Below are 27352 nucleotides of genomic sequence, written 5' to 3'. Positions count from 1 at the left end.
TATGCAAATTAGCCCCGCCTCCACTCACTCTCACCAGCTCAGAGGTCCACTCGTTGATGATCACACGTTGACCTGATTGTAGGTAGTTTGTGACGTCAGAAACACCAGCGAAACTGCAGTTTTAAGGAGAAAATACTCAGCAATGGTGTTGACTTATGAATTTACACATGGTTTGTCTTAAAGCACATTAAAAACATCACAGACATATAAACACTATTAAAACCTTGATTTTCACCACAGGGCGACTTTAAACTTTTTTAGGGGATGGACCACTTAAAGAGTAAAACCAAAATTGTGGAACACCTATAATAACCCAAAACTCATGTGAGATTTTCATGAGACTCTCCATCTGTTTAACCAATCCTGTCTTGAGCCAGTTTGCTTTTTGTTCTTATAAATACACTTTTCACAGACCACCAGTGGTCCAGAGTTTGAGAACCACATCTAAATTTTTTAAGTTTCACTTCAATTTTTCTTACTCATCCAGCTGGTTAAACGGTCTTGATAACAATTTGAGCTCCCAAAATACATCCACTAAGCTCTCATTTACAGTAAGTAATTAAACTAGCTAAAAATACTCATGTTGAAACATGGGCGAAAAAATGTATACACTGAATAATGGAAGTGCTGGTAAACTAGTACCGTGAGTGATCCTTTCAGCCTCGTCTGGAATGTCTTGTAGATAAAGAGGGTTTCAGCCCATGTTTTCTAGGTCATTGTTCCTTTGCACTTCTCCTCCAGGGCTGAGAAACTGTCTCGTCTTTCTCTCGCAAGCTCTTAATGTAAAACAGACACAGGCCTCACTCGGAGCAGATTAGATAAAGGTTAATAACGAAGTGAGAGTAAAACTTGCACAGACTGAGAAGGATCATAAGCAACCGTAACTGACAGACCAACATAATAAGTCATTTAAATGCATAATGTGTCTTTATATCTGTAATAGAATTCAGCAGAATCAGAAGACTGTTCAAAAGACACAAATGCCTTCAAATCTACTCGTATTTAGCATCACCAGAGTTCATAGTGAGTCCAAGGAATGAGTCCATACCAGTACAGAGAGCATTTCAGTACAGGCACACAATTACAAGTAAGAGATCTATGTTGTTTATATCAACTGTAGCTACTAAGCCATGTAAACTTCAAATTGTGGTTATGTTTCAAGGGTTTCAGGACAACTGAAACCAATTAGGACTGTTATGTATAATCAGATTATATGATTTTACTTAATAACAACGTAGTCAACATTCTAAGGACCATTGTCAAATTTCTGGTAAGTTTTCATCATTATTTTTTGTTTGTAACGCAAAGCCACCCCAAACACTCCTACAACACAGTAACTGTATTTTCATGAATCTATAGTAAAAAGGCTGCTTATTTGTGTTTCATTTCAGTTCTGGCCATTTGACTTCTTAAGCCTGATCATACATGTCCAGGGCTTCCTCCAACTTGCCTGTGATTTTCTGAAAGAAGCTGATCTGCTGCTGTAAGAAATATTGCATCTGTGCCTTGAAATCCCGCACACGTATGCGATGAAAGTGTTGGATCTCAGCTAGCGTAGCGCAGGAGATGATGTTGCAGCGGTCATTGATGCCTCCACCTGCAGTGCCATCTTTCTCCTCCCCGTGTTTCTGGCTCTCCTTGGCCTTAGTGAGGGCTCCTGGAGAAAGACAGAGGATGGAAGTGAACAGAAAAGGGAAAAGAACAATGGTTCGCTTAAAAGTCTATAACACACAATCACATCTGCAAAAACACACGCATGCACTCTTTGAGTTTTCCATTTTGAACACATTAAAATGCAAGCTCAGACCAGTCATGGCTTCTGATTTATGGCTAACAGCTCTCTTTGGAATTTCTCAAGGAGAAATCAATATTCCCTGTGCACTATAAGTCAATTCTGAAATTAACTCTTACTTCACTTTCGAAATTCACTTTCCTGGTCTTATTGCACATGATTCATCAGTGCATTGGTATTCCAAATAAAAAATTGGAATCTTGAATCAAAATGTAGTAACTTGCTCTTAGTCTTTCTCCAAAACAATTTTCCTTTTTCAGCTTCATTTACTTTTTAACCCCCTCCCCTCTAACTTGGCTTCATTTTGGAATGTAACGCCTACTTTTCACAATCCACTCAATTCCAGATGGATAAAATCCTGACCTACGGGTTTTTTTTCGAGCTGAATATCCTGTTTCACTCCGAAGCAAATACGAAAAAGTAGAATAAGTTGCGAATGTCGTTTCACATTGACTTTACGTATACAATCACGTATATTACATCAAAAAGTTTAGTTATGGGATGTGGTTCTTATGGAAGCTTGTTTCCACCACAGAATTTAAAAAAAAGTTCATTGTGAATTTTATCTCACAATTCTGACTTTATAACTCTCAATTCTGACTTTTGTTTCTCAGAATTGAGAGATATAAACTCGCAATTGCAAGTTCTAAAGTCAATATTGCTACTTTGCTAGATATAAACTCGGTATTGTGAGTTATAATCAGAATTGTGAGATATAAAACGCAGAATTGGACTTTATAACTCGCAATTGCGGGTTTATACCACGCAATTCTGAGATAAAAAGTCGCAGGCTTTTTGTTTTGTTTGTTTTTCTGTGGTGGAAACAAGCTTCCATAGTTTCTACATCCAAGGATTCAGAAAAACTATCTGTGAGTTAAACTGTGGTGTAAGCATTCAATGCTTCCCTGTGCTGGAGCCCTAAGCTTAGGATTAGAGCCTTCAACACAAAAGCTTTTCCAGTATCAGTTGTTTTAAAGAGACAAGCAATTTCTCATACAAAACGGCATTACCAATTTGCGTCATGAAAACCCAGAGATATGTTTCATAAGAATGACACCCGTCAATCTAATTTCACAGTAAAGAAAAAATAGATTAGTCAGAGGTATAAACTTCCCCCACTAAAGGGAAGTGAGGATTACAACAGGGTTGGCTTCATTTCACCATACCAACACACATCTCAAGCTGCAAGAACTAGCAGAACCCATATGCTCTCTCTCTTGCACCAGGGAAAAATCAGGACATGCCATTTGACGTACTGCCGAGAGCCTGTTGCTCTGTGCCATTTTCTATTAGCTATAAAAAGTTAATGAATCTATTTTACATCAGCAGCTTTCCTTTACTAAAACAGCATACATCCATTTCAGAATTAATGCAATGCTTTTTTTAGTTTTATGAAATAGCTATTTGAATGTACCATACTGATTTAGGTTTCCACTCAAATATTAACCTGACACTGGATAGTGTGTCATTTCTTTAAGCTGATGGCAAGCAGATCAACTACTGACCTACTGACCTATATCCACATTTTATTGCATGCCATTCTGACAAGTGGTATTTGAGCAAACACATGAGAAAAATTGCAAACCTTTCTGAACATGGATAATGTCTGGAAAGTTTGCAAGGTGTCCCTGGTAAATCGCTAAAAGATCGGAAATTGGATCCAAATCCTGACGGGGCTGCTCTGCAAAGTAATCCCCAATGGTCTCGTAGACTTCTCCAGTGTGTACCATGGCCTTGTTTAACGGAACGGAGTATACTTGCTGGTCGAACTCAAAGGCCTGACTTAAAAGTCTGAAAGCTTGTCCAACTCTCTGATATTCCTTTTTAAAACCAGTGATCTGCTTTCTGGCAAATTCGTTAATTGTGACATTGACCTGTATGAGGTTTTCATCCATTTTTTTGGTGAACGTTTTGAAACCATCTATGTTGCTTTCCACCTCTTGTAAGTCGAGCGGTAAAGCTGGAGGACAGATAGTGAGGAAGAAGTTAGCGCCGACTAAGTGGTCCTTCTCGGCTTTTCGCTTGCCTTGCTTCCAGGCTTTTTCGTCATTGCTGCTGCAGGTGAGGAAATGCTGGAAAACGTCACACTTGGATAAAATAGGATGACTCGTCATGTGATTCATCCACCATATTAAACCTTTCCTCCTCTTAGAAATGAAATCCTCTTCAAATCGACCTGTGGCTTGTTTTTCTGGCAAGTGAGGGACCGAAATGACAGGGAACTTTTCCACAAGTCGCGCATAAAGCCAGTCAAAGTGCTTGTATCTTCTATTCACCTGGCTTTGAGTATGACTAGGTGTGAGTCCATAGGACATATAGCTCTTCATGCCTTTGAATTTGGTCTGTTTTGTAGGGTCATCGATAGTGCAAGTGAATGGATTTGGGTTATCTTGCCATTCCGGACCGTATTGACCCATATCCACGAATATTTTGTCTCCATCTCTGACCAAACCTGAAGCTTCACCCAAAACAAAAGCCTCGCCGCCTGACTTTACGAAGGTTGAAAACCTATTGAGATTTTTTCCAACTGTTCCTGTGCTTTTGGACTGTTGCGTACTACTACCACGTCGAGACACCGAGGTGTTTGTGCTGGTCGGTTGAGTATTCCCGCGTTTTTCAGGTGTTCCTCCGCGTTCCTCCGACGTCACGCTGTCATCCCAGTCATCGTCCCAATCCTCATCGCTTCCTTGGCTCGTCTGAATACTGAGTCGCCGTTGTTTAATATGTCCCTGGTAAACAGCGGAATGCGTGGGTGTTGACTCGTTTGAGGTGTCCCTCCTCTGAGGACTATTTTGGTAGTAATAGTCCTGACTAGCGGATGTGCCGTTATCCTGTAGTGATGTGTCAGTCCTAATAATCTCCACGTATGATGCAGGGAAGAGTCCCGTCTCACCTCTGGTGTTCGTGCCCTCCAACCAACCATCGACAACCTCTTCACTACTCAAAGTTAGGAGTTCATTCTCTATCACAGAGATCTCGCCGGGATTTTCAGAGATAAAGTCGTATAAAGCTCTCGCTCTCAGCGCCATAGTTGTGTGTGGGAACGCTTTGTAAACTCAGTTTCCAAAGTTATACACTCTCCGCGCCGTTCCGTTAAATTAACCTCTTCAGGAATTTACGGTCTCTGCTTTCTACCAAAACACGTCGAAGACTTTTGAAGACATTATCCTGTTGCAAACAGTTTAAAATTCCTCTCAGAAGGGTATTGAAAAAGTGGGGTTTGTGTCCGCCTGCTGCCTCTCTTCGCTGAATGCGGTCCAGGGCAGAATAATCGAGGGTGGAGCCAATCAGAATAATCAGCCTGGGGCAGAGAATAAACCCAAATGCCCCTGCGTGCAGCACTGCACTGTGACTGACTGTCACCATCATTGTCTTTTTCAAAACATGTTGTCTTCCAATTACCTCATCGTTTCAAAAGATCTTATAATTTCTTTGTTAGTCTCTCTCTCTCTTTTTTGGCTTAGCGCGTATAACAGATCATTATCAGTAATTACATCAGTAAGAATCATTATATATAAATATATAGGCTATATGTATAGATAGATATAATGATTAAAAAAACTAGTTAGAACATTCCAATAGTTATAAATTCCAATAGTTAAGACATTCCAATAGACTAGTTACACATTCCATTAGTTAGAACATTCCATCAGTCACACACACACACACACACACACACATATATATATATATATTGTACATACAAATTGATGTATAAATTTAATGTGAATGTATCATTTTTTTTTATTTTTTTTTTGTAAAAAATGAAGTTCATTTGGGCAGGTTTGGGTGTTAACAATGTGTTTATTAGAAAGATTCTCATGCAGACTTTACTTGCTGAACAGTCATAAATTATAATAGAATACAAGTCGTTGTGTCCAATTATCAGCGAAATGTAATATAATCTTAAACAGATGAAAAGTGAAAGATGAAAAACACTTTTCAAACTTACCTAACATGCATGTCATATAAACGTCGGCCTATGTAGTTTATGATATTTTATTCACTTTTACAGAACTGTGTGGTGAGTAGGTATAGTGTTTATAACAGGAAGCAAATTAACCTGTGAACTTCATACATTGTGCCACACAGACACAGTCGTTTCATTGTTTCATGGCCTGTTTATCCAAATTAGTAGGCTATTATTGTTTCAATTTCTTCAAAACGTGTTATACATAAACATGATGCAATTGGCCTATGTTATAACATTATAAGCAAAAAGTCCCGAGCACGACGCGTTTCCATGTAGGCTACATATGATCAGATTACACAACACGGCTATCCTCCTGTCGCTCTCATGGTCGCTCTCCTTGAAGAATAGTGTGTAACTTTAACCAGTAGAGGTCACTATCAAACCAAATATCTGGCACCGTTATTTCCTTGTCACGTGATGTAAAAGAACCTGTAGCCTACGATCTCCTATCACGTGATCGCGTAGACGTTCACAATACTTACATTCTTAAAATGTAACAAACTGCTTCGTTACGTGAAAGAGCGTCGTAAGGGCAGTCAATACTATAATATCATATCGGTTTAAACGCTCAAATGAAGTAAGAAACAGAAAGAATTTCAATCCCTTTTGGATGAATGAACGTAATATACTCAGCGTGACAGTGACGTCACGTCGAAGTCGTGATGCTTTTGCCTCAGTGGCTCGCGCGAACACACAACAAACAGCGCCTTTCTCCGCCCACATCATTAAGCTGTATTACACTCGCTGTATCACGTCTGAGTCGGAATTATTTCGACTTAAAAATAGATATAGTAATGTTTTTGAATGTATTAAAAGCCTGAATCCTTTTTTTTCTCATCAGGACTTGTTTTATTCACATAACCGTGTGTGGGACTTACAGAGGAAGAGGAGTGCACAGCTAACGCTGCTAGCCGCTTTATTAGTATATTATTTTTCATATCTGAGAGGCGGGGATTCCAAAGCCGTCAAAAAATCGACTTTTGGATGCATTCAATTAACACCAGCGTTTCATTTCATAGTCGCCCTAACTCAGGACTTCTATTTTCCGTAGACAACAGCAAGAAGCTATCGGGGAAATACATGGATTACCTGGTAGAGTATTCTTTTTATTTCTTTTTGAAGATGGCCAGAGCCTGTAGGATCAGGTGTTTTTTTTTCATCGCTGCTCCCACGAATTCAAATACCTTTCTGAACAGTTATTATGTTATGTTTGTAACTATAACAAATATTCTTTCTCAGTATATTGGTAAATTCACTTACAGTTTCTTGTTTGTTTTACTTACAAACAAATCTTAGCCAATAGAAGAGGGTATCCAGAAAGGATAGCAGTTCTGAGCACTGTTAAATGAAGAGCTTTCCTGTAATATCACCAATTTTTGTCCATCTCTGATACGCTTTATATCTCGTTTTGTCCTGCTTTTTGAAAAGAAAAAAAGAAAAAAAGTATACGTATTTGGATAAGTAGCCTCTACAGTTTTCACTTTAGATGTTAAGTAGTTTGCTGCAAGGTATTATATCATTTATTTAGTCTACAAATTTAATTTAATTTGCTGCTCTGAAGGTAACAAAACAAATGCATGTATTAAAGAAAACTCACATGAGGGTGAGTAAATGTTGACATAAACATAATTTTTGGGTGAACTATGCTCCCTTAAAACTATGCCACCTTAAAATCAAAATGAACAATTTTTTTTTAATGGAATATTTCAGTATTTATTATGACTAATTTTTCTTTGTGCGTAATTTTTTTTAAAGGTCATGTGCCCTCATAATCTTTAATCAAAATAAGCTTCTCCTCCTTGCATCTCCTCTCTGATGAGGTGTTTACTGCCGGGAGGGCGGGGAAACCTGTCACTCAAATGAGATCCACCAATAGCAAACCACAACCATCCAATCAATTCTTCATGGACAAAATCAAGTCCCGCCCTACATTTTATCTTATCCGAGAAGCCGTTTCACTCTGATATACATCACAATAGAGAAGAAAAGACTATAGAGTGTGACAGTCTGGTTCCAGAAGTATTTTTTCAATTCATTTTCTCCATAGGGAAATTGATTTTTAACGACAACATAAAAACCTTAGTTTAAAGACAGCCCTACTGTTAGCTACGAAGTTGTTAATCAATGCTAATTGCTTGAAGCTGTCAGCCTGCATTATTTTAGAGCTTACTTTTAAAATAATCATGTTTAACAGCACAATTCGTGGTGAAAAACTACATTACCCATGATGCTGTGCAGCAAATTCCACCAATCAGAGTCGAAAAGAGCAAAATGCATCTTTAGCTCCACCCACTCCCATGAAGCACTGTGAATGATTGTTTTTTTGCAACTTTTTAAATGAGTAGTTTTATATTTCTCCATCGTTTTTAAATCGATTATGCTGTTCGCAATGCTTCATGGGATTGTAGTTCTTTCCCTCACTTACGCCGTTACTACACAGTCTTACACCTTTGTCTTTTTGTCCGATTTTCAAAACTTTTTTCTTTTTTGATTCACCTTGTAGCTGGTTGGCTTGGTTCATGGCTTATAACGCTTTAACAAAGACTTTTTAAAAATCCCTATGGAAAAAACTAATGGAAATAATACTTCCGGAACCAACACCGCTGAAAGAGTGGGCTAGTATTCAGTTCAATACATTTGAGATTTATTGTCATCTCATCATAGTGACACCAACAGTCACATGTCTCGTGATTATCACAACTCCATTAATGCATTTACATAGGATGATGCATATGTTGTTACAGATCACATCTAATCTTTTTTTATAACATTATGTTTATTATCAGCTTATTTGGCCTCGGCGTGACTTCTTTCAAAGTCCTTTTTTTTTGCACCATTCGTGTCATATAATTTGCCTACAATAATCAATGTCTGATAATAACAGTTTAATGAGTAGGCTATACTGTACTGTCATGTTGGTGCTGCTCCACAGCATCCGGTGCCAGTAAACTTCTCGCACATTCGGTGCTTTGATACTTGACTTGGACATATGCAGCGAGGTCACAGGGGTGCTTCCTTTGGGATTTTCCGGTCAGGATTCTCAGAATAGAACCATTTCCTGAAGAAACAGAGCTGAAAAGGCTGGCGGCGGCGTGTGGATTAGGAACAAGCTTGATTATGTATTTTTGTCCTGACACTCTTGACTTTGGGTCAGTGAGGACAAGAGGATGTTGTCAGACCCCTTTTCTCATTAGGTTCATGTTTGATGGAGCATAAAATAGAAGTTGGCTCCCGAACTTGTCCTTCTTGAGTGTAATACCTATTTATATTTCACTAGAATGTGAAAAGTAGGTTGGACTAAAACATGTGCGCTCCAATACAAGCATATCTTCATATAGTTAACAGGTCGTGCACAACTGTAAACAGATTTTATGCTGTTTTCATCAACAGTGGGCATAGAACAAGGTTTTAGCGAGCTCAGTGAAAGCTTTATCAATGTCAGCTCCTGGGTCTCATGGCATGCATAGTTGGCTTCCCTCTCCCCGAAATGGGTGGAGCTTAAACCTTTTGCCTTTGTAGTTGGCATGGAAACCACATCATTGTATCTACGTTTCTGGTATGTTTTTTCCAGTGCAGCGTGTTTCCTTCACGCTTTTTATGTGCTGGCCGTCCGGGGCCAATGGTTTTAGTGTTTGTTCTGAGTTCAGGTTTCAGTTCATTCTTGTTGGTGTCCCCATGGTTTTCCATTATTAAAGGACACAGTGCATTCAGTGCAGAATCTTAGCTCGGTTTAATTATGGATCTGGCCTCATTTGGTCCGTGGTCTGCTTATTTTGAAATGAATGGGAGCAACAATGATCCTATTGTGTTGTATTTTATTTTGTTTCCTCACTCTGTATGGTTAATTTGTGCGAGGAATCTCAATGCATTTTAGCGTTTGTCCAACAGCCGTTTTGGTGGCTCTTTGATGAAATAAAGCCGGATCCCATCGCATACATTAATTTAATCCCTTCGAATGTTATTCATTTTACAGGCAACCAAGCTAATTTACTGCCAAATCTTTTTGGTTAACTGCGGAACTAAGGTAAGGCATGAGGAGGAAGTATGTTACTAATTTCTTGGCAGTTAAGCACAAATTTCTATTTTATTTTAATTGACACAGTTTTTATTTGTAAAATAATGTAACAGTCCTGAAAATAGGCCTTATTAGAGGTTTATTTTTATTTCATGCTCATTTGCCCTATATTTTATTTACATTTAGATTACCTTTACCATCATCTGATGCTTTATATTTTTTATATATACTACCATTCAAAAGTAAGATAAAAAAAAAATTATATTATTCAGCAAGGATGTGTTAAATTGGTCTGTATTGACAGTAGTAAAGACTTTCACATTGTTGCAAAACATAAAAATAAATGCTGAAATATTAAATATTATATAAATATATCTATTTATCAAAGACTTCTGAAAAATGTATCAGTGTTTCCACAAAAATAAAGCAGCTTCTTATTTTAAGCACCAAATCAGCATATACGATAATTAATAAATTACATTTTAAAATATATGAAGTAGTAAACAGTTTTCTTTATATTGCAGTAATATTTCACAATATTACTGTTTTTTACTAATAAATGCAGCCTTGGTGAGCATTAGAGACATTAAAAAAATATTACTGAACCCAAACTTTTGAACATTCATATATATTGTATTTAACATATTCAATAGTTGCAGCTCTAATCTCTACCAGGCACGTTTCAACCACCCATCGTACCGCCCACCTCTCAAAGAGTATTTGAAATACAGTATCTTTAGTATCCTAAAGAGTAATGCAGCTTCTGGTTTTACTAATGGACTTTTATTATCGTATCTCGTGGACATAGATATTGTGAGTGAAACTGGATCAATGGCAAATGGATTTTATTTTAATGGTTAGTGCTGTGCTGTTGCATTTTATGACTGAAGGCAATGACTATTCGCTCTTCTTGTTAAAGCTATTAAGCTAAAAAATTAGAATGATTTTTTTTTTTTACGTTTCATTGTTGATGGCTGTATTGTTCTGTGAAAAATTATATTAGCTCATGGAAAAATATGTGTCCTGGAACATTGTGTTTAAATTGTTTGTTTAACTTTCACCCTGGTGAGCATTAAAGCTTTGGTTTGCGTTTAACTGCCAAAAGCAACAGCAGTAGTTGTGAGCTCGGCTGTCTGTTCAAGCGAGAGAGCAAGTCAGGCAATGAGGAAGTCAAAGACTAGAGGTAAAGATACAATGATTTACTATTATAAATACATTTATTGACTGTTGCAAGTACTCAAATGTATTTGATTTCCCGTGATTGAATCCTTTAAAGGGGACATGTTATGCAAAATTCACTTTTGCATGGTGTTTGGAATGTGTGTTAGCAGTGTGTGTACACAACCACCCTATAGTGATAAAAATCCACTCACTCCTTTTTTTTAAATCCCCATAAATCATAAGCAGTGTCTCCCAACGACCTGTTTTCAGCCATGGGGCTGGTGACGTCACAACAGCCACAGGCCCCGCCCACGAATGTTGACAGACACTGCCGTTTTAACATAGAACCGCCCTGATCGAGTTCAAGCGAGTTGTACACATCTGCCAAATGCTGCACTGACGAGAATGTCTCCCAAGTGTTGTAAGTGTTGTGTGGCTGGATGTATTAATCCACATTGCTCTCTCTATTTACTCCCGAAATCTGAGCCAGCCGCTGAAGACCAGGTGGATTAATTTTGTTATGAAAGAAGATGCTCCCTCATCTCTACCGAAATTCGTATGTCCGAAATGTACTTGCGCACTTCTTATACTGTGTTTACTCAGCTCTTACGGTGATTTTCTGGAGTAAAACAGACAGCAGGCTTGTATTAATAGTAGGGCCGTCAGTTAAACGCGTTATTAACGACGTTAAGGCAACCCCATTTTAACGGCGTTATTAATTTTTTTATCGCGCGATTAACGGTCTTTTTGGCCTAGCAAACTTTGTAGTTTTTTTTTCACATGCTTTTGCAACAGGACGCGGTATGCGCTATGAAACCCATTCATTTCAATGGCTTGCGCCGCGCGAGGACATTTTGTTGCTTCGTCGACCAAAGCGCAAGTGGATCTAGCTAGAACGGAAACAAAACAACAGGCACGCCGCACACACTCGTTTGGGCTTGCGAGCCGACCAAATAGTAGGTTAACGTTACGTTTTGATTGGATGACGAGCGCGAGACGCCGAAATGGATGCCAATAAGATTCTGAATGGAAAGTTTACTTTTAAAAAGTTGCCAAATGGTTCCATTGACGAGACCAAAGTGATCTGTGTGTTTTGTCGTTGTTAACTGAGCTATCATCATCGCAGCACGTCCAGTCTGAAATACCACTTGATGATGGCCAAGCGCGCACACACACACACACACACACACACACACACACACACACACACACACACACACACACACACACACACACACACACACACACACACACACACACACACACACACACACACACACACACAGCTGATGCGAATTCTCCGACCCCTCGTTAATATCAGGACCTCGTCAGTATTTCTTTCACCCTTTTATTGATGGACAGTGCTACATTGTGTGAGAGATTATTTGCTCCAAGTGAGAATGTTAGTGTGAAATTGAACACAGTATATGCCAATGTTGTTTTCAATAAAAAACATTTGCACAAAGCAAGCCGATCCACTTTTCCATGTTGATAAGAGCATTAAAATGAGAAAAAATAATGGGACAAAAAGAAATCAAGAGACATTTAGAATAGATAAAAATGTGCGATTAATCACGAGTTAACTATGACATTAATGCGATTAATCGCGATTAAATATTTTAATCGTTTGACAGCACTAATTAATAGTGGATACAAGCAGATGACAAATACGTTATAACCGTAATTAAACTAAACTAAACTATACCTGTTCCATCTCCATACAGCATATATTCTCTGACTCTGTAGGCATTATTGTCTGACTCCGGGTCGAAATGAACACCGTTACTGAGAGTTTCTGTTTTGATATTATCATCATTCGTGAGATGAGATTGTTCTGACCATAGACAGTAAAAGAAATGGACAGAGCCATCTCATTGGAACTCAGTTGAGACAGTTGAAGCCCATTTCTAGCGATTTTTGAGCACTTCCGTTCCTGACGGGCAGACTCAAACCGACTCAAACTAAGCTTGATGACGTGAGCAACCTGTCTGACAGACGCAAATCTTCTAGTAGCGGTGCCAAGAGGAATCTGAATCATTCCCTTCCGAAACTTGCAGAGCCGGAGATCGTGAGTATTAGCTGTCCATGAGCTCGCAGCAGGAGCAACTTTACAACTCTTTATGGGCTTCTCCCTTGACTTTATGCCTCCACGTCCCCCCGATTGCGCGCGAGTTTCTACTTCTGTCTATACGGTAATGTTCTCTAGTGTGCGCCAGAGAGTCGCGTGTTATGACGCAATCGTTAGCCTATTTTTACAAAAACGGCTTCTACGGGGTCATAACGTAAGATACAAAGTAATGGAGCCTTTTATACATTGTCGTGTTTCTTTAGAAATAAATACTGGACAAATGGAGTCTTTAAACGCCTCAGATGTAAAGTTATTCGCTGTCAAAGTGACGCCAAAATGAATGGGAGTCAATGGAAATGCTAACTCAAGTGAAGTTCTGCTACAAGATGGCGGTACCCGGCCGGCTTCAACTTCCGGTCGATGGATTACCCCCTTGGTTCTGACACTGAGCGCGAGCTCGTGAGGCTCCGCCCCCTGTGCCGTGCAGCAGCAGCTCATTTGCATTTATAGGGCACACACTAAAACGGGACGTTTTTCTCAGCCCCAAAAAGTGACAATTTAAACATGCTGTAAAAAATAATCTGTTGGGTATTTTGAGCTAAAACTTCACATACACACTCTGGGGACATCAGAGACTTATTTTACATCTTGTGAAAAGAGCATAATAGGTCCCCTTTAAATGTGATAGATTAGCAAAGCTGGTCACTATTGGGTTTTCAATGGGATCCTGTGTGCTAATGTCCCCAAAAATGGTTTTTAAGTTCAAATTTCTCTTGAAAAAAAAAAAGATTGGAAGTATGTTTACTTTTTTTGTAGGCTTAACCTTACACCTGAACTTGTTGCCCTGTGCTTTTGTACTGGATTATGCTCTGATGCCATTAAACAATCATCTCTGCATCCGTATCTTGATTGCTAAACCATTGGAGACCATCTGAGCACATGCATCTCACTCATTTCAGTGCTTCCTTGACAATTTAACTCCAAATGTTTAACACCAGAGACCAATTTCTGCTCTTCCTAATTGCTTTATAATTAGCTCCAATGTATTAGGTTTCCAAAACTCTCAGGCACTCCAAAATTAGAGCAGCCTTTTCCCTGGTGTGTTTTCAAACTATCACAGCTTGGGTAAAATTGAGAGGTTTGACACAGAAGGTCTTGAGCTCTGTTTACGCTCTCGGGCGGCAAAGCCCGGACTCGCCCTGATCGATTATCTGCCTAGGGTTCTGCCTTGTGGCTTTTGCTCACAGTATGTCATTGGGGCAGTTTAACACAAGTCACCTCGTCTCTATATGTCTTTGGATTTCCTAGTAGGGCTTAGAAACCTCATGGCATGCTCTATCATGTTACATATAGGTCCTTTCCTTAGTGTTCAGTTCCTCTGGGCTCTTCCCACAGTGGGAGGTACTCCGTTCCCCCTCATTGGTGCATTTGTAGCTGACAGGAGTCTGGAACTCCATCTCTGCTCTACAACCTTAGGTAGTTTACAGAAACCTATAGTCTGGAGAAAGCATCAGTGCATTGTGTCTCCAATAGATCTTTTTTTTTATTTTTATTTTTATAAATCAATTTGTTAATAGTGACAGCTTTTGTCTTTTATGTTTTGTCAGGAGGTGACCTGCAAAGATCTGACCCCATATCTCCCACTGATAAAGTCAACATGAAGAACATCTCGCTCCTTAGTCAAGAATTATTGATGTTCTCTCTTTTAATTTTCTAATTGTATTTTATATTCTCAATTTGAAATGATTATATGGTTAGCTATGGTAATGGTCTTATTAATGTGAAGAAAAAGTTAAATTTTAGATTCTGGTTAGGTGGTCTACACCCAGATCTATTAAACACCACATGAAATGGTTGGTGAGTGCAGTTTTCTTTTGCGTGTTAATATATTTTTATGGAAACGCTCGAAAAGCTAATCTTCTTTGCTAAATAACCTTTTGTTTGGACAAAAATATGGATACACCCACGCGTCCATGATGTCTTTTTTTCCACAAGAGAAAGTAAATATCTTCTAATTGAATTCTATTTTGTCCATTTTTTCGGGTAGAGTTGGCCTCAAAGCACAGAGACTTGGACTAAAGGCCACAAAACTCCTAAAAGAGGTCTTTAAGCCTTTGTAAAGTGGGTTATTTGTGCCCTGTGTGATCTAGTGCTAATGGTGTGTTAAATTGTCGGTTTATCAGAATGATCTTTTAATGGATGCTCTGAGGTCACTAGTCACAGTGACTCTCATGTTTATTCAAAAGGCTCTGTTTGATTTAAAGGCCATGACAAGCCTCACTGCTTGAAAAGTGGAGCATTCAGTCAGACCCGAGAAGCCCAAAGGCTTTGCACCTGTTCTTGTCTCACCCACAGAAGGCAACTGACCACCCACAGTCCGTTCACTGATCATTGCACATAAAAATGGTCAGGGCTGGCAAAAATCAAAACACTTTCAGTTTGATTGGCTGGCTTTGCAACATCCAGGAGTAAGGGGATGTTTTTTCAAATTAAAGTTTAGCTTGCAAGATCCCGGATTAATACAATGACTTCCTTCGAGGGAGATAACCAGGGTCGCAAGTTCCTCTGAACTCTTTTGGTAATGACAGATCTTGTGACCATAATTGGCTTTGGGAATTGCACCCCAGGTTATTTTATAGTTCTTTATGATCTGGGCCAGAAAAAAATAAAATTGTGTAGGTTCAAACGACATACTATCATCATTGTGTCCTTGAGCAAGTCTCTCGCTCCAGGGAGAAAAATGGTCAGATAATTGACAAATTACTGGTAATTAGGAAGTTTGAGTTGATGTTGCTAAGATGGTGAATGTAAGCAGCCTTGTAGAGAACCCACCCTTAGGCTAGATTTCTCTTTGTTTATCTGTGGTTTACTTTGTGAAACCAGTTGGGTGGTGTTTTCAGTGTCATTTTGCACACTAAATGACCTTAGTTTATTGGCTAGGTTACGGTGGTTTATATTTCCGAAAGCATGCATGCAAACCAGAAATATGCAGATAAGCAGGTCAGTTGTTCAAACATTCAAACATCAAAACGGGCCAGAAATGTGAAATGTGATCAAAAGTGACTGACTGTGAAGTGCTGGATGCACCCAGAGTTATTTGAATGTCTCAGAAACGGCTGATGTATAAATAGACTAATATAAATGTAGACTAATACACAGTGTTGTAGTCGAGACCAGCTCATTCAAGTCAGTGTCAAGACCGAGTCCATATTCTATCAAGTCCAAGACCATGAAAATATGGTTATGGTCTTGGTCCTTAATTCTGACAAGATCGAGAACATCTCGAGAATCATGGTCTATTTCCATGGTCTTGGACTTCAGAGTATTGCAACTCGGTCTTGACTCTGACTCGACCCTCTTGAATGTTCTTCCCTTTTTAAGTGCATGTTTACAGAATTAGGAATGTGTAAACTACATATATTCAAATTAGTGTTTGCATATATTAAAAATTAACTAATTAATTGCAAATTTTTATCTAATTAATCACGATTAATCACACCTAACATTTTTTTATATATTTTTATTTTGAAATAATTTCACATTGAGTGAATAAATGTAGAAACAACATAAAGGCATTATATTTAAAATATTTGTTTAATGGCATCTTTTTTTTATGAATGAAGGCCTGTATCACTGATACCAATACACAAATCCGCCGCAAACTCTATGGGCACCTGCCGCCATTACTGCGGGCCTGCTAAGGGTGACGGTGTGACACTTGCCGGTGCCCTCTAATGACATTTCTATGAAAGCGGATCCTGCTCATGAAAGAAAATGTCTGGTGAAATGGAACATTGGGTAGGTGATGTCAGGTAGTGGCCAAAACTTACCGATAAAGGTAATTTATTGACAATATAATGTATTAATGTAAAAATGCGTCAGCCAAATGTAATGTAATTAAGACGTGTATTAATTGATGACAACAATAAAACCGAGCGCTGTCATTACTAGCTCTGTTGCTAATATGTTCACAAGCTTCAAAAGTTGCAAATAACTCAGTGTTTCCCCTACCTGTTTTGTAATAATACTATTACCCTGCAATCAGGGGCGTCACTAGGCCCTTTTTAGGGGGGCTTCAGCCCTTCTACCTTCTACCTTCAGCCCTTCTACTTCTACCTAGCCCCCCTAAAAATGTTAGATTAATGTAGGCTACACAAATTCGTGTTCGCTTCAGTCTTGTTATAATCAGATTCAGCGCGTTCTTCATCTTCAATCCGCAGCGGCGCCGACAGAGAGCACGTCAGAAACAGAGGACAGGGTGTGTGTGTGTGTGTGTGTGTTCATGTGTGTTCATCTGAGCCTCATTGGTCTGTCACTGCTCAATGTCAGAATATTTGAGATGACCAATCAAATCAAAGTAGGCAGGCTTTATGTTCACAGACGCTGAGCGCGAATTTTAACAGTGCGACTCGACGCGTACGGTCAAGTGCGAGATAAGATGTAAGTAGCTAAACTTAACATTTCATATTTTACTTTTTTTAGGTCATAAATGTTAAACGAATGACAAAAAATAATCAGGCAAACTAATATAGTTTTGTCTAATTTCGCCATTTTGAACTGAAAATAGGCTGTAACGTGACTCATGTAATGTAATAATTAGTTTACAAGAAACATTAACAAAGCCGTTTTCATCATGTTAGGCACAAGATTAATAATGAATGTGTACATATTGAGGATATAATACAAATTGTAGCCTTTAGTAAATTAAAAAAGCTCAGCTTTAGGAGGGGAAGAGAAAGGGACGAAGAGACTGAGAAAAAAAGAAAGAGTGATGGAGATGAGAAGAGAGCAGGTATTGACAAATAATCTGCCCACTGACATGGTTTTAAAGCTATTTCTTATCCTTTTTTGGTCTTCAAACGTCTTGAAATGCACATATCAGAGAAATAAAAAATTTGAACCCCCTACCAACCTCAAATTTAGGACCTCTGTGATTATAAAGCCCTGTCTACGGCCCTGTATTAGGCATAAGATCAATAATAAATGTGTAGCCTACATATTGTGAATGCATTTAATAAACTTAATTACCTTTAGTAGCTTTCAGTAAATAAACGCGTCTGAGAAAATGATTCATAGGCAAAATCAACCTATCAATTGACCCTATGTTTACTTTCTTCACTGACAGACAAAAATGAAAAGCCTATATCAGTCAAAGCTCAGCTTTAGGAGGGGAAGAGACAGGGCAAGATAAAAACAAAGAGAAAAAGAGTGTGATGCTGATGAGGAGAGAAAAATAATCAGCTGCCCACTATCCAAGTTTTTTGGCCTTCAAAACATCTTAAAATGCACATATGTAGATCAGAGAAATCAAAATTTTCTCGGGGAGACCCCGAACCCCCTTATTTGCCCTACCTCACATTAGGGACCACAGTTCTTATAAAACCCTGCCTTTGCATCGTAATGAAAATGGTTAATAGTGATCTTTAGATCCTAAACTAAAGTGTTACATTTTTTTATTAAAAAAAAAAAAAACATATTGGGGGCTTAGCCCCCCTAAAATGAAGATCCTAGTGACGCCCCTGCCTGCAATAATACTATTTAAATACGAATCCTACGTGTTCTGTGTGAATGAATGGTTCAGTCGACGCGCAGTTTCATTTAACACACACACACATGCTGAAGCACGTGTGACGCTCGAGCTGTTTATTTGCCTACATGAGGACACGACTGCATGAACTTCCTCGAGACGCGCTTGATTCCTGCCAGTTCCATAGTGAGAGCGACGCGGCCAGAGAACTGTTAGGCGCTGCGGCATATTACGTTATAAATAGTTTTTCAGCGTGAGAAATACAATGTGTGGCAGGAGAGCGTGACAAAAGACCTCAATGCGTGACACTTGAGACGAGAGCCCTGCAACTACTTTATATGTTACTTAAATAGACCCGCAAATAGAATTTTTTTTCTGTACCTCCAAATAGTTTCAAGTTAGCCTACGTGTCGCCACCATACACATCAGCATAAATGCTCCTGATAAATTATTTGTTATTAAAGCATTAACACACAAACCACACTGTTATAACATAAAAGCAAGCAGGTTTGGCATGACTGAATGCGCGCAAAGTGCGCTCCCTTAGTAATTCCTAAAAAGCTGACAGTTCATCGCGATCTCACACATCTCTGTTATTATCAATGAAGCTGACTGCACAATGAATCTTTCATAATATATACACTTTGTTTGTTATAATTAGAGGATTTGCCAGCATACAGAATTCACACACAGAGTGAGTGCATTACCACCCGCACCAGGAACTCTGTCTAATCCGTATGGCCGTAAACATGGGCAGTCAATGCGCAACAAAGGTTTGTGAATTTCACAAACGGTTTTATTTGTTGTTAAAACAGCCAACCACACAACACGCTCTTCCCGGCATCATTGGACAGCATACGTATTCAAAAAAACTACATTTCGTACAGCTAACATCTGCTACAGCCGCCTATGGGACCAACGCTACTTCCGCTACTTCCTTAGCAGCAAAGGCCCGCAGTAATGGCGGCGCTGCTTTACTTCCGTGTTTCGCCGGATTTGTGTATACTGCTACTGATGTCCCTATGAAAATGATTTTTTTCTCAATTTAGCCATTAATTAAAGCCATTCAACATTACAGTATAATTGAAAGCTATCAATTTTAACATTTATTAGGCTTTAAAAAACATAACAACATTTCATTTAAGTGAACTTAAAACAATCTTCACATAAACCCCTTATATAAATATTATATCAATATATCAGGGCCTCAATTTTTTCTATTGGCCCAGTCAGACCAGTTCAGATTTTTACTTGGCCTGTCAAAATTCACAAAAAGTTATTGTTTTCGTTGTTTTTGAGTTTTGACCCATGTAACCTTGTAAACAGTGCTTTAAGATTTTCAGGTAGGTCTAACTCAGGTAGGAAATACATAAATTGAACAAAGTTATCAAACACTTCAGTCTTCACTCCATAAATTATAAATTAAATAAACATCAATCTTTATTAAAGCTACAAAAGTTATTCAGTCAAGAGCAGTGAGTGATTTTCTCTTTTTCTTTTGTCCTTTGATTAATATTAATGACTGACATCACAGCAGCAGGTTCATTAGGTTACTGTCACTTTAAAGGGGTCATCGGATGTCCATTTTCCACAAGTTGGTATGATTCTTTAGGGTCTTCGTGTAAAGTTTGTAACATACTTTGGTTAAAATTCCTCAATGGTTGTGTAAAACAACACCCCCTTTACCTCCTCAGAAACAGCTCTGTTCACAGCGACCCCTTTCGGTGCATGTCTCTTTAAATGATAATGAGCAACTGCTCACCCCACCCCTCTCTTCTGTTGGGCGTGTCGACAAAAGACAACTGTACAAATGGCTGAGGGCGGAATTATGCTAATAGAGCATTGGTGCCGGAAGTAAATTTCCCATTAATTTCTCCCATTGACGTTTTGGAAAATCCATATCTAAAGAGTTTTAGAGCATGTCTGAGGATAACCAGCTACGGCTGAACTCATTACATTACATTTACATTTACATTTATTCATTTAGCAGACGCTTTTATCCAAAGCGACTTACAAATGAGAACAATAGAAGCAGTTAAACTAACAGTAGGACAACAATACGTAAGTGCTATAACCCCTCTCAGTTTAATTTTAGTGCAGTTTTTTTTTTTTTTATAGAATAGAAAAGAAGAGAAAGTGTTAATTCTACTGAATCAAGTGCTGCCGAAAAAGATACGTCTTCAGCAGTTTCTTGAAAGTGGCTACTGACTCAGAAGCTCTGGTTGAGTTAGGCAGATTATTCCACCAACAGGGAACAGCCATGGTAAAGGTCCGAGAAAGAGATTTTGTGCCTCTTTGAGATGGTACCACAAGACGACATTCGCTAGCAGAGTGCAGGTTTCTGGATGGCACATAAGTCTGAAGTAATGAGTTTAGGTAAGAGGGAGCAGTGCCAGTGGTTGTTCTGTAGGCAAACGTCAGTGCCTTGAATTTAATGCGAGCGGCAACTGGCAACCAGTGCAATTTTGTGAGCAGAGGAGTGACGTGTGCTCTCTTCGGCTCATTAAAGACTACTCTGGCTGCAGCATTCTGGATCATTTGTAGAGGTTTGACAGAGCAAGCTGGAAGACCAGCCAGGAGAGCATTACAATAGTCCAGTCTGGATAAAACAAGTGCTTGGACAAGGAGTTGTGTAGCATGCTCTGTAAGGAAGGGCCTGATCCTCCTAATGTTGTGCAAGGCAAATCTGCAGGACCGGGCAGTTCTAGCAATGTGGTCTGTGAATTTCAACTGATCATCAATTACAACCCCAAGGTTCCTAGCTGACCTTGATGGAGTTATGGATGACGAGCCTAGCTGAATGGAGAAGTTGTGATGAAGTGTTGGGTTGGCCGGGACCACAAGTAGCTCTGTCTTCGCAAGGTTTAGTTGAAGGTGGTGGTCCTTCATCCAGCCAGAAATGTCTGTCAGGCAGGCTGAGATACAAGCAGCTACCGTCGGATCGTCAGGCTGGAATGAGAGGTAGAGTTGCGTGTCATCAGCGTAGCAATGATAGAAAAAGCCATGTTTCTGAATCACAGATCCTAGTGATGTCATGTAGATGGAGAAGAGGAGTGGTCCAAGCACTGAGCCCTGAGGCACCCCAGTAGCTAGATGTTGGGTCTTAGATGCCACACCTCTCCACGACACCCTAAAGGACCTACCTGAGAGGTAAGACTCAAACCATTGGAGTGCGGTTCCCAAGATGCCCTTCATCTTTAGGATTGACAGGAGGATCTGGTGGTTAACTGTGTCAAAAGCAGCAGACAGATCCAGCAGGATGAGGACTGAGGATTTGGAAGCTGCTCTTGCCAGTCTCAGAGCTTCAATTACCGAGAGCAGGGCAGTCTCAGTTGAGTGTCTGCTTTTGAAACCAGACTGATTGTCGTCCAAGAGGTTGTTCTGTGTAAGAAAGGAGGAGATCTGTTTGAAAACAACTCGTTTAAGTGTTTTCGCGACAAATGGAAGAAGAGATACCGGTCTGTAACTTGTTAGATGTGCTGGGTTTAGATTGGGTTTCTTAAGCAGTGGGGTTACTCGAGCCTGCTTAAAAGCTGTGGGAAAGGTACCAGTGTGAAGAGAGGTGTTTATGATGTGCGTGAGTGTGGGTACAACTGAGGAAGAAATGGCTTGAAGTAGATTAGTGGGGATAGGATCAAGCAGACAGGTAGTAGGGCGATTGGAAAGGAGGAGTTTAGAGACTTCCGCCTCTGAAAGTAGAGAGAAGGAGGGTAGAATGTGTGCGTTTGTTGGTAAAATGTGTGTGTCAGTTTGTGGATTGGTAAATTGGCCGCTGATGGTGGTTGTTTTTTCTATGAAGAATGTGGCAAAATCGTCAGCTGTTAGGGTTAATGAAGGAGGAGGAGGAGGAGGGTTAAGAAGAGAGGAGAAGGTTTTGAAAAGCATGCGAGAGTCAGAATAATTGTAAATTTTGTTGTGATAGTAAGCCATTTTAGCAGTAGAGATATTAGCAGAGAAGGAAGAGAGGAGGGATTGATAAAGACCCAGGTCTGTTGGATCTTTCGATTTGCGCCACTTCCTCTCTGCACCCCTGAGTTTAGTACGATGTTCGCGAAGAATATCAGTTAACCAGGGGGCAGAGGGTGTGGCGGAGTGTGTGTTGTGTTCTGAGGCAGGTTGAGGTTGAGAGTGAGGAGGAAGTGATCTGAGGTGTGCAGTGGAGTGACCAGTGTATTGTCCGTAGAGCAGTAGCGTGTGTAGATAAGGTCCAATTGGTTACCTGATTTGTGAGTAGCCACAGTAGATACTCGTTTGAAGTCGAATGATGCAAGCAGGGTGTGGAAATCGGCAGCCTGAGGTTTTTCTAGGTGGATGTTGAAGCCTCCAAGAATTACAAGAGGAGTACCATCTTCAGGGAAGGATGAGAGTAGCACATCAAGCTCCTCCAAGAAACTGCCAAGTTGACCTGGGGGGCGATATACAACTACAAAATGGATTTTTATAGGACTAGTGATGGTAATTGAATGTGACTCATAAGCATACATAAGGTGGTAATTGAATGTGACTCATAAGCATTTATAAAATAAACTCATAAGCATACAACATATCATTTCGAGTGAAAAACGAAGAGAAAATCCAAAAAAAGTCAAAGGTACAAGACCCGCCTCACTGAAGTCGACTTGCAACCGCAAAAGAGCCTTTTGAGCGACTTCCAAATCTGACGGCGGCCACGTGAACTTTTTCCTCCAGTGAATTTTATATAGTGAATGTGCAGGGAAACTCATTTTCCTCGATTTACTGAAGCTTATATGTAAAACGCATTTGCAGCTGCACAGCTAACACATTGAGCATCTGGCTCGCTCATAGGCTGTACTGCGGCAACTGCACATCCAATGGCGCGGGAGCCTCTGACGTGCGACCAATGAGCTAGCCCTACGTCATTACACGATCTTCAGTCTTCACGGACCTTCGCGGGGTTTAACCAGACAGTTACATGACTTCCACCAATCAGATGCATCACTGTGGGATTGTGGGATTGTTCAGGATTGTGGGTAATGAAGTACTTATCCAAGACATCGCGAATAAAAGGCATTTATCTTAAAACAAGGTTAGTGCCCCATGAACTTTTGGCGTTTATATGAGCATATACAATCGCTTAGTACAGCCGTAGCTGGTTTTAAGTCTACCATGTATGGTTACGTTTTTATGGCTTATACCCCAACTGTCAATGGAGAAATTATATTGAATTCTTACTTCCGGCACCGGCTGTGGGCGGGACTGTGAAGCTCTATACGGGACAGTCCGTCAGTGGTCGTGGGCGGAGCATCATATTGCTCAGAAAATCCAAATGGCTTGATTATTGAGAGTGTTTAGGCTTTTTGAGGATAAAAAAAAGGGGTGAATGGATTTTTTTCAATGTATGGTGGTTGTGTCCACACTCTGCAAAGACACATTTATACGCAAACATATAAAAGTGAATTTTGCATCCGATTTTAAGACCGACGAACATGACGCAGATCTGACACGCATCCCATTTTCTTACAACTCTTTAGATTCATTTAAGACTTCATTTAACTCATTTAAGACTATGCTTACGAGGATACTTGACAAAACAGGCATTTTTGACATTATTGTATGTTTATGTCCGTTCAAGCGCTGTCTGAAGCGGCTTTCTGTGCGCACGAGTCGTGTGTCTGTCACACAGATAGGAGATTCACAGACGTGCGCCAGTAAGGCACTGCGTTCTGTTTTGTTTCTTTTCGCAAATGGTTTAATGGTTTTAAAGCACTGCGAAAACAAATCCACTTTACGTTACTGTCTGTATCACTCTGAGTTCTGAGGAAGCCTCTGGAGCTAAAATTCAGATATGGTATTAGACGTTTAGTTTCCAAAACTATAAGCGGTAGACCAATCACAACAATCTGGACCATCTGACCAACCAGAGCAGAACAAGCTCTCTGAAAGGAGGTGTTTAGGGAGACAGAATCCTTTATTGAACTGTTTTAGGCACTGTGAGAAAAGAGGTGATGCTGCAATGTATAATGATTATTTTTTTTTTTTTTACCTTGAATGCAGGTATTTACATTACATTTAAACACATGTAGGCTATTGTAGGAGACCTCAGTTTAAAACAGCATAATAGAGCTAATTAAAATAAGATGTCTCCTTGCGTTCAAAAACAGAAGGTCTTAACATCATGGTAATTAAACAGCATGCTAAAACATCAACTAGTCAGATGTTGGATGACCCCTATCAAGTTAGGGTACTGTTGGTGGTGGAAGTGCATGCCGGATCAGGGTTTACCGCCCCGAATCGCACTGTACCGTACCGCTCGGTGGAAACGAATCATTAGGTGCACGAGTGTTAGAGTAGGAGGGTGGACGACATTTCTGGCAGACGGCGGCCCACATTGGAGACTGGCTGGTGTTGGAATGGAGACGCTAACCATGTATTCTGCATGCTTCACTTCCGTGCTTTGATAAGTCAGGATGTGGCAGTTAGGTCGCATAGTTCCTCTCGAGCGGGGGAATATCCCACAGTCCAGTTTGACTATTGTGACCCATGAACTGCTGGGAATTGGAATCCTTGTCAGACCAAACAGGATACCACTCAAAATACAGCCCATCAAAGGTGGGAACTGGGTGTAAATCAGCACGGAATAGGAAAACAAAAAGAAACTTCCTGAATGAGATCCCAGTGCACTGGGACTCCAGATTCTGGCACCATAACTCAAGCCATCGCTCAATGGCCAGTCACTCACTGCTGAAAAAGATTAAATAAAATCCACATTCATCGGTTATTTAGAGCACAGCTTGACCTTGTAGATGATGTGATTGTGTGATTGTTCCTAAGGGCCGAGAATAGCATTATTACCTGAAGTGTTCTATCTGATGTTTGGAGATTAGAGCTTGTTATTCAACATGTTTAAATGTTGAAGGAGGGGTAACGGTGGAGATTTATATCCCAATACCATCAGTGGAGGAGCTACAGCTTTGCTGGGCATTGTTCTGCCCCTTCGTTTTATCCTGCAGCAGTTTTAATACTGTGAAAATCCCCATGTGCTCTGTTGACTCAGAACTCCACTGCAGTGATGTTAGAGATAGTTCTGAAAGTTCTCAGTTTACCGTTGAGCAACAGCTTTTAATTCTTACTTAAAGGAATAATAAAAACAAAAACTCACATGATATCACAGCAATAGCAAACCACAACCATCCAATCAATTCCCCATGCACGAAGTCAAGTTCTACCCTACATTATTTCTTGTCCCAGAAGCCTTTTCTGTTATGTCACAATAGGGAAGGAAAGACAATTGCAACTTCAGTTTCATGTCAACTTCAACTATATAATGGCTGAAAATGTTGTTAGGTTACAGGGAATCTGCATTTCCACAGCGAATCTCCAACTTTTAGACCCCTTAAGTGTTTTTTGAGTTCTAGATATTAAACATGTTTGGCCACCTTCAATCTTGCAATGATAGAGCTGCTTGTGGTTTTGGTCAACCCAACACTTCATCACAACTTCTCCTTCCAGCTAGGCTCGTCAACCATAACTTCTTCCAGGACAGCCAGGAACCTTGGAATTGTGATCAATTATCAGTTAAACTTCACAGACCATATTGCTATATTTGCCTGGTCCTGCAGATATGCCTTGTACAACATTAGAAAGATTAGGCCCTTCCTATCGGAGCATGCTGCGCATCTCCTTGTCCAAGCTCTTGATCTATCCAGACCGGACTATTGTAATGCTCTCTTTGCAGGCCATCCAGCATCCAGAATGCAGCAGCGAGACTGGTCTTTAACTAGCCGAAGAGAGAGCACACGTCACACCTCTCCTAATAAAATTGCACGGGTTGCCAGTTGCCGCGCGCATCAAATTCAAGGCACTGATGTTTGCCTGCAGAACAACCACTGGCTCTGCTCCCCTATACCTAAACTCAGTGCTTCCGACTCATGTGCCCTCCAGAAGCGTCCGTTCTGCAAGTGAAAGGCACCTTGTGGTGCCATCTCAAAGAGGCACAAAATCACTTTCACTGACCTTTTCCTGGACTGTTCCCTACTGGTGGAATGACCTGCCTACTCAACCCGAGACTTTAGCCATTTTCAAGAAACACTTGACCTATTAATACTAACACTTACTATTCTATTTCTATTTTGTCAATTGTTTTTTTTTCTATTTTTATATATAATATATATACAAAACGTATATGTGTACTGTGCTAGACTAACTGGGACTATTCACAACACTTACATATTGTTGGTTTGATTGCTTCTCATTTGTAAGTCGCTTAGGATAAAAGCATGTGCTAAATGATTAAATGTAAATGTAAAAAAAAAAAAAAGCCAAGCACGGCAACAACTTGAAGTTGCTTGTATATTTAAGACCTTACATCTATGATATAATTTTCCACTTCCCCTTACCTTTATCCTAGACCAAAAAGGTGCCGTTTGCTTTCATTGTGCGCCAGCATGTCTCTAGTGCATTTCAGGCATGGGACTACCTCTTCCTCCCAGTCGTCCGATTGTGGCATCAATCATAGTTTGGGCCCTTCCTATTTCCTGTTGTTGGCCCTTTCCAGCTGGGAGTGTGCCCAGCCTGTATTTACCTGGAAGCACCATCATAACAGCAATGTGGAGGATGATGGGCATCAGTGGCATTGGTGACCGTTTCCTTATAGATGAAAATGCCTCTAGGGCCCTGTGGAACTTGTGAAAACACCCAGCCCATTGTGATAAACTCCAGAATTCGCCTTTGGTTAAGCCACACCCTAGAATGTAGATGACCAATCACAGCGCAGCCAAGAACGAGCTCCCACAGTGGTCCGACACTTTTTCACAGCGCTCCATTGACTTTAACACAGGCGTCTCATATTTTTGGTC

General features: G+C 40.0%; 2 protein-coding genes across 2 annotated transcripts in view; one reads left to right on the top strand and one right to left on the bottom strand.

The window, feature by feature from the left end:
- Nucleotides 1-905: 905 nt before the first annotated feature.
- snx18b (sorting nexin 18b) lies at nucleotides 906-5080 on the bottom strand. The gene is made up of 2 exons (XM_056253371.1): nucleotides 3378-5080; nucleotides 906-1657 (listed from the first exon to the last, which is right to left on the bottom strand). Exons 1-2 carry the CDS (start codon nucleotides 4819-4821, stop codon nucleotides 1410-1412), a joined length of 1692 nt encoding a protein of 563 aa, XP_056109346.1. The 5' UTR covers nucleotides 4822-5080; the 3' UTR covers nucleotides 906-1409.
- Nucleotides 5081-6439: 1359 nt separating this feature from the next.
- Nucleotides 6440-27352, top strand: part of arl15b (ADP-ribosylation factor-like 15b) — a 53819-nt gene continuing 32906 nt past the window's right edge. Inside the window, exon 1 of the mRNA XM_056253372.1 lies at nucleotides 6440-6857. Coding sequence (XP_056109347.1) covers nucleotides 6750-6857 — 108 coding nt within the window. The 5' untranslated portion in view covers nucleotides 6440-6749. The remainder of the gene's footprint in view (nucleotides 6858-27352) is intronic.

Source organism: Rhinichthys klamathensis, unplaced genomic scaffold (genome assembly GCF_029890125.1).
Source record: "Rhinichthys klamathensis goyatoka isolate OS25496 unplaced genomic scaffold, OSU_Roscu_1.1 h1tg000104l_1, whole genome shotgun sequence".
In the NCBI taxonomy this organism is placed as follows: domain Eukaryota; kingdom Metazoa; phylum Chordata; class Actinopteri; order Cypriniformes; family Leuciscidae; genus Rhinichthys; species Rhinichthys klamathensis.
This window is presented reverse-complemented; position numbering and strand designations above follow the sequence as displayed.